Source organism: Elgaria multicarinata, chromosome 8 (genome assembly GCF_023053635.1).
Source record: "Elgaria multicarinata webbii isolate HBS135686 ecotype San Diego chromosome 8, rElgMul1.1.pri, whole genome shotgun sequence".
Lineage (NCBI taxonomy): Eukaryota > Metazoa > Chordata > Lepidosauria > Squamata > Anguidae > Elgaria > Elgaria multicarinata.
Window position 1 is genome coordinate 33,873,103 of NC_086178.1, and position 7,921 is coordinate 33,881,023.

Genomic DNA, 7,921 nt, shown 5'->3' on the forward strand with positions numbered 1-7,921 from the left:
ATGCATTATCAGACATCACCTCAGTTTCAACCAATCAGCTTTCTTAACTGGGGATGGGTGGATCGGTCAAGTCCATTGCTGCAGACTTCCTCTTTTTTTGCCTCCAGGGGGGAATCCGCACGTCGTACCGAGACCGCTTCTAAGCGACCCCAGTGCGGCCCCAAAGCGATCGTGTAACTTGCCTGGAGAAGAGACGAGAAAGAGGCGTCCTTGCCGCCGCCGCTGCCGCCACCCAACTCCCTCCTCACCGGCCGGCTAGGAAAGCTCAGCAGAAGAAGGTGGAGTGGAGAGCGGAAGAAGCTCTCCACCCCGCCTTCTTCCCCCGAGCTCTCCACCCCAGCCGGCAAGGAGGTCTGTGGGTGGCAGCGGCGGCGGCGGCGGCAAGGACGCCTCTTTCTCGTCTCTTCTCCAGGCAAGTTACACGATCGCTTTGGGGCTGCACTGGGGTCGCTTAGAAGCGGTCTCGGTACGACGTGCGGATTCCCCCCTGATCTGTGCAGACTGTATTTTACAAATGAATGGATGAATGCTTGTATTGATGGACTCATTAACGGATGCATTTATTCCCCATTGACTAAAACACATTTATGCACAGTTTGGTAGTGTACAGGGTGTGGGGTTTTTTTGCACAGTTTTCAAATATGTGCATTTTGTCAAATGCATTTTTCTCTTTCATGGAATACATTGAAAGCAGGGAAATGAACGAGTTCTCAAACACAAATTGCATCTCTTTCCACATTCGGTTCCTGAAAGTGCAGCTTGGGTAAATCTGTTTAAAAAATAATTCAAAAAATGTCAACCCTCGACCGAGCACATTTCTCACCCATCCCAATTCTTAATGTGGAAAGAAAAATAAGCCAACTACTTATTCAAATCCCCAACATTCTGAAAAGACTCTCTCCCTTTCAGTAAAGTAGCTCAGGACATACATAATGGCCTTAGTGCTGTAGGAGGTAATAGATTAGGATATCGTTCAAACTTTGGGAAGATGTGCTACTACAATGCTAATGCAGGGTTATTTCTTGTTAGAACACTCTACCAGAACAATTTGTGAAAAAAAATTATTGGTGTTATTAAGAACAATTATCCAGTCAAATTCTGATTACTAACATATGCAAGGAGGACAATAAATAAAATTGAATATATAAATCTAATATATAAAATGTAAGCCTGACATAGTATAGTTAGGAATGTTCTTTCCACTTTGGTCCCAAAGACCAATCTGCTGTCTTAATCAGGTTTGGGTGGATCTGTGAGACCCATTCCTGGGGGTTTGACAGATCCTGCCTTTACCAGTGAGAATTTCCCTTGTTTAAGGCCTTTCTCACCCCAGCAGAAAACACTCCCCCCCAACACATGCTTCGTTCCACTGCCACCAGGATCTTTAGGTTCAGCCTCAATCCACAGTCAGTCCTCTATCTGCGAGGACACACAGACTTTTATTATCACCTGTATTAAACTCCCCTTATGCAGCCAAGAGCAGAAGGTATCAGATTTGTGTAAACAAATAAAACTTTATTAATTACAGCAAAATGTTGTTGAATACTAAATAACCAACACTTAACGTTTCTATTGATGGACGTCCCCTCATACATTATATCCCAGATCAAACTCAATCAATCTTTACACTACCAGCACAGACTTTCACTATATTCCTAACTCATCCAATCTCTCTCGAATCCAAACCCTATCTCTGATCACATCAACTCCCTATCCTACCCTTATCTGTCTCATGCAGCACATACATTTCACCCCCTTCATACACTCAGCCAATCATCCCACATATGCAAATCCACCATTCTTCCAGCCTCCCATCTCCCTTTCTCCTTAGAAATATTCACCATGAAAAACACAGAAATATAACATGAATGCATCACCATAGCCACAACAGGAACACATTACTATACTTACAGATTCCATATATACAGATGTGTAATGTCACACCCTCTTTTTGAATACTTGGCCCAGAACTGTGGTGCGACTGAGGCTGAAATCCTATGCACATTTACTAGAGAGCGAAGTCCCATAGGACTCCATGGGATTTACTTCTCAGTAAGCTTGCTTAGGATCATGCTGCTCACCAGGACAAAAGCAAGCTTCTAAGTTGTACAGAACTCATCTTCTTCTGGTAATAATTCCTTCCTGAAGAACGTAGAGGTGAAGGGAAGGCTCAGTCCTTCCTTTGCCCTGACGTAACTATTGGGGAGAGAAAAGAAAGGAACTAAAGAGGGTTGTCCTTAAAGCTGCTATTTGGGCAGAAGGGAGGAGAGAATGGGTGCAGAGATAATGAACCAAAAGGCATTGCAAAGCAACTGTTGCGAGATGGGTGGAATTGGGCTCAGGATACTGTGCTAATACGCCAAAGACCACTGTGTCTGGATCCAATTGTCTGCTCTGCCCCATGGTCGCTTACAAGGTGACAGAAGCAATTGGGCTCTCTTTGCCTCCAAACCAACTGCATGGGGGAAAGGGGAATTGGATTGCTTCTTAGGAACATAGGAAGCTGCCTTATAAGAGTCAGACCATGGGTCCATCTAGCCCAGTATTGTTGACACTGACTGGCAGCAGCTCCCCAGGGTTTCAGGCAGGAGATTTTCCTGACCTACCTAGAGATACCGAGGATTGAACCTGGGACCTTCTGCATGCAAAGCAGAGGCTCTATCACTGAAGCATGGGCCTTCCCCTTCTTGTGTTGGCTGTGCTCACTTCCCACTTGGCCAGTAGAATCCCCCCATACCTTGTGGGCTGAGGTCTGTTGCCTGCATGTGGCCTTCTGCTGCCAGAGTTATCTCTTCACCTAGGCCTTGCTTGATGGGTTTGGGGGTGGGGAAAAGTTCTACATTTTCTGCAAGTGTAAGGGGGCCCTACCGTTGGCCTCTCCTACTCTCTGCTATCCCTGTTCCTTTTAGACTCCTGGGATGTCCACGCTTCATACAGAAAGTAATCAACATCTTAGCATTCCAGGATTCTGAAATGATCTCTGTATTTGTTTTTTAGGCATTCCCTCTTTTCTTTCTTTTTAAATGTCAGCATCTTGAGAAACCCCATAAATTTGTTCAAAAGGTCATGGGACCAGTACTGCCGCCAGATGTGCTCGTGCAGCAATATTAATTTCAGATTAAGAGCAGAGGCATAAAAAGAATACCATTTGATCTTCTGTGCATGTTGATTTGAACATAACACAAACCAACAAGTGTTTATTCCCACTGCTGAACACATAGCAAAGAGTATGCTTACATCCTGAACCTGGTGTAGTGGAGGCAGAACTCACAGAGTCAAAGTGCTGGGACTTTTTGATTAGCACAGACAAATCACATCATCTGCTACCTCCATCAGACTTCTCTGTTCCCTCTGAGTTTAGCTGCAATCCTCACTGTAGCTGCAGATAAATAGATTTCCCCCCAGCGACAATATATTGTTGTGAACAATCCCTGTTGTATTGCAATTTGGTGGTGGTGGTGGGAGATGACCTGGTCTTGAATGGCAAATATAATCATAATCATAATCACAATAAAATACATTTCAATACTGCCCCGTAGCCAAAGCTCTCTGGGCAGTTTACAAAGATTAAAAACCATTAAAATACAGTATACCAAGTAATACGACACATTAGCTTTACAAAAGACCTACTCCTGGTGGATATGAAAACTGCTAGAAGTGGTTTGTTTCTCCCAGGTGCTAGAAAAATTAAGTCCTGAAAAACCTTGAGTGAGTGGTCTTGTGCTGTTTGGAGAACAGGTTGCATCCCTCTCTTTACCTTTATTGTGCAGTCTCAGTCTGTCCAGCCAAAGTCCAACATGCTAACCACTACTACCCTTTGCCAGTTCACTATTCTATGATGTTAGCTGATCCTAATAAAGTTAGTATTATGCTATGTACTGCTGCTCTTAGGGTGGGTGTGGGTGTGGTGATAGGGCTGTCTGGATCAGTGATCTCGTGGGAAACTTTGAAGTGGGCTGCCTGTGCTTCAAAGCTGACTGCTACACCACTGATCCTGATGTGTTAGGTAAGCGTCACAGTAGCAGTGTCATTGCTACTTCTGCGTGGTCGGATCCTATACTGCACTGTATGAAATGTTGAGTTGTCATATAATCTTTCTCTCCCAAGTGGTCTCAGATGTCACCAGGGCAACATGATGCAACCCGATCATGCTGAAGCACAAGATGTAAGATGCAGCTTATTCTTAACACACTCTGAGATTTTACTTATTAGCTGTCAATCTACTTGTGCATTTGACTTTGTGTTAAAATGATAGATTCACTGGGTTATAAGGTTTCCAAAGGCCATTGAGTCCAGCAAGGTAGTTCTATTCACAAATCTGCCTTTATCCTACCAACATAAACCAACTCTGAAAACCACAGCCAGAGAGCATATGGAGAATAAGCAAAATTGTGTAACTCAAACAAGTGAGACAAGCTACACATTTCAATGGAAGCCATCGAATTCTTCTAGTTCGGGGATAAATTCCTTCCCAATGTTTGATATTAGTCAGAACCCCAACCCTATGAATAATAGACATTCTATCCATGGAGCTTTTCAGATGAAAAGTATATTAGAGTCCAGGTCCCTGTTAGCTGACCACCCCCCCCCATCTTTAGTTTTGCCAGTCCCAAAATTAGGGGACCTCAAAATGGACGAATGTGTGTGTGTGGAGAGAGGCTTTTGAATTAGAATATGTGCCTGCAATCCTGCACATAGTTTGGCTAGTTAAATCTCATTAATTTCAATGGAGTTTAAGCATCCCGTACTGGACACAGGATTGCAACATTTGACAGCAATCTAACGCAACTGTTAAGCACATTGAAGCCCTCTGAAATCAGCATTATTCAGGAAATGAGATAAAATCTTGCAATACAGAGAGACAATTTAGCTTAGATATAATCCAGGCAGAAAAGTTATTTTGGGTGTTGTGAAAACAGGACAGATTATACCAGCCATTCCCCTTTTACTGATTTTTCAAGTCAAAATTAGGGCTGAGAATTTAGCCTGTTATATTAGCGGTCGTACTGATTTGGAAAGTTTGCCACTGGTAACAGGTCCACCACTTGTGCTGTTAAGTGATGCCTTGGACCTGTTGACAAGAAATATGAGAGGATTCACATGATATGGCCCTGAGCACACATGCGCTCTGTCTTTTGCATACAGATAAATCTGTGGCATCATTTCAAGGAGCTGGCCTTGAAACAGCGGAGCTGTCTCAATGTGGGCTCTGGCCATTTGTTAAACTATTGCTTTGTTGGTAATGATTGATAAGATCCCACTTTGAACTCTGCACAAACAGAGTATGCCAACTATAAGGGTTTGGAAAACCAGATAAATTTATATCTCTTTCTCTTTTGGTGAAGCATGTTTATGGATCTAACTATGAGTATCTGAGAGAGCTGAAAACGATAACAGCATATAATAAACCAGCAGCAACAAGACTACGTTAGTGCACAATCCTTGCAACTTTTAAGAACCTTTAGATTTAATTGACCAATGGAGAGAGTTAAGCATTACAGGGGAAAAGTAAATAGAGGGATTAACTTTGGCTGGACTGTATGTATTGCAAACATATTCACACACACATGAAAATCACTGAAGTGCAATATAAAATTCCAAAGGGAATAAGTCAAGTTCTGTTGCTCTCCATTCCCACCCAACCCAGTCCTACATATTTCCAGATGTTTTGGATTACAATTCCCATCATCCCTGAACATTGGCCATGCTGGCTGGGGCTAATAGGAAATGAAGCCAGCAACTGCAATCTGGGGCGAGGGAGGTTTTAGAAATATAGAAATCAAGTCGCTGAAGTCTCACAGAAACGTGTAGATCTCTTAAGCAAAGGTGAAGAGAGAAGAGGAGGAAATAGAACTTGCCCCAAGGATGATAATAACAACAAGAATAATTGCAGAAGGTTGGCCTTTTTAGTCATTATTATTATTATTATTATTATTATTATTATTATTATTATTATTATTTTAACAATTATATGTTACTTGACCCCATAGATGTGATCATGGAGGGAGGGGAGGAGGGGAGAGAGGGAAAAGCCATGCGTTGAAGAGTCTCTGAGTTACTGACAGAGATGGGGCGAAGAGGACGCAGACGCGCTGAAGATGCAGGAAACTTACAAGGACAGAGGTGAAACTTACAAGACAGCCCGCGCGCGGCTCGCAGTGCCTGGCAGGAGCTGGAAGCGGCTGTGCAATCGCGGACAGGGCTCCTTCCTCTCTTCTCTCTTGGCCGGGCTGGGCGGCAGCGGCATGAACTAGTAGAAGAACCCTCTGGCCCCGGGGTAAGCCATGCTCCCCACCTCCCTGGGCGCGCTGTTGCTCCTTGTGCTGCAAGGCAGCGGCGGCGGCAGCAGCAGCCCCGTTCAGCTCAGTCCCTTGGGTGAGCAGTGGGCTGTCTTCTGGCTCGGGTCCGTCTCCTTCACCCCTGGATTTATAGCCAGGGACGTCGACGGTCGGTTGGTGCGCGGCTGGTTTCTCATCTAACTCCCTCCACCCGCCCCACTCCCTCGTGGGAGAGAGCCCCCCCCCTTCTGGCCGTCTCCTCGTCTTTCCCCGCCCCGTTTCCCCTCCCGAGCCACGATGCAGCCTGGATTCCAGCCCCCGCTCCGCCCGCCCCAAGCGCCTCTAATGAAATTGCTGGCGATGGACACCCATGCGTCTCTTTCGCCTGGAGCCGGTCGAGGGCCGTGGAGACAGAGGGCCGCCCACGGGGAGACTTTCAGTTGGTCTTTCCCATCAGCCGCGTTCGGATCAAGACATGTCCCGTTCAGCTGCTCCAGAACTTTTAAATGGGGTGGGGAGATGAAAGGTGTGTGTGTGTGTGATTGAAGATTCCAAGTTGGCCATCTGCAAAGTTTTCCATTCTTACTCCATAAGTGTGAGAATTGATTTTTGTTTTTCAACTCCTGTGTTTGTCGCTGTCCCAAGGTGCAAGGAAAGCAAAACGCGGACCTTACACCGCTCTTCCTCTGAATGAAGCGCACAGATTTCCAAACAGACCACAGAGAGGAAACCTCTGGTTCACACCTTAATCGGCGTCCAAGGCGTTGAGCATCCCAGGAGAGAGCAACGTTGTTCTGGAGGCGCAGGAGAGCTCCCCTTGGAGTAGCTTCTCGGATCTGGGCATTTCGCATGGACTCTCTGATGTGCATAGTATTTTTCACCGCCCCCCACCCCGTCCCCTTCAGCCTCAACATGGGGCGTCTGTCTGTCTGTCTGTCTGTCTCTCTGTGTGTGTGTGTGTGTGTGTGTGTGCGTGTGTGTGTGTGTGTGGAATGTTTCAGCATCTCAACCATTTGTGGAGAATATGGGGTGGGTGTGTCTAAGCACTGCTTTGGGGGTAAAGTGTGGTGTAGTGAGAGCCAGTGTGGTGTAGTGTCTAAAGTGTTGGACTGGGAGTCAGGAGATCTGGGTTCTAGTCCTCACTCGGCCATGGAAACCCACTGGGTGACTTTGGGCCAGTCACAGACTCTCAGCCCAACCCACCACACAGGGTTGTTGTTGTGAGGATAATGTGGAGAGGAGGAGGATTATGTACACTGCCTTGGGTTCCTTGCAGGAAAAAAGGTGGAATATAAATGCAATAATAAATAAATAAATACAATAAATCTATACAGGTTACAATCATACAGTTGTAAGCAACAGAAGACAGTAAAATCAAATTGTACAATATCATTTAGTACCAGAATAACCAGAATTGACCACAGGCCTTCTTCTTCAGGGGTATAGTAGATAAATATATGAAAAGATACATATAGAAAAGACTTAAATACACATGTTAGTTTCAGGTTGGGATATATTTCCTGCTGGTCTGGAAGCAGGCAACTGACCAAAATGGACTGCATCTGAAGTTTGACATTTCTCTTGAGGTGCAAATTGTGGTGGCATGTTGTGGGGATGTGAACCTTGCTCTCCCCAGTCCTAAC

General features: G+C 45.2%; 1 protein-coding gene across 3 annotated transcripts in view; it reads right to left on the reverse strand.

The window, feature by feature from the left end:
• LOC134402568 (type-1 angiotensin II receptor-like) overlaps nucleotides 1–6,467 on the reverse strand; it is a 116,639-nt gene extending 110,172 nt beyond the window's left edge. The window contains exon 1 of one of the 3 annotated variants that reach the window (XM_063132089.1): nucleotides 6,135–6,467. In XM_063132089.1, the coding sequence (XP_062988159.1) occupies nucleotides 6,135–6,247 (113 nt within the window). In that variant the 5' untranslated portion in view covers nucleotides 6,248–6,467. Of the gene's footprint in view, nucleotides 1–6,113 lie in introns of all 3 variants that reach the window. The other 2 variants (XM_063132090.1, XM_063132092.1) reach the window with 2 other exon arrangements.
• Between the last annotated feature and the right edge of the window lie 1,454 nt (nucleotides 6,468–7,921).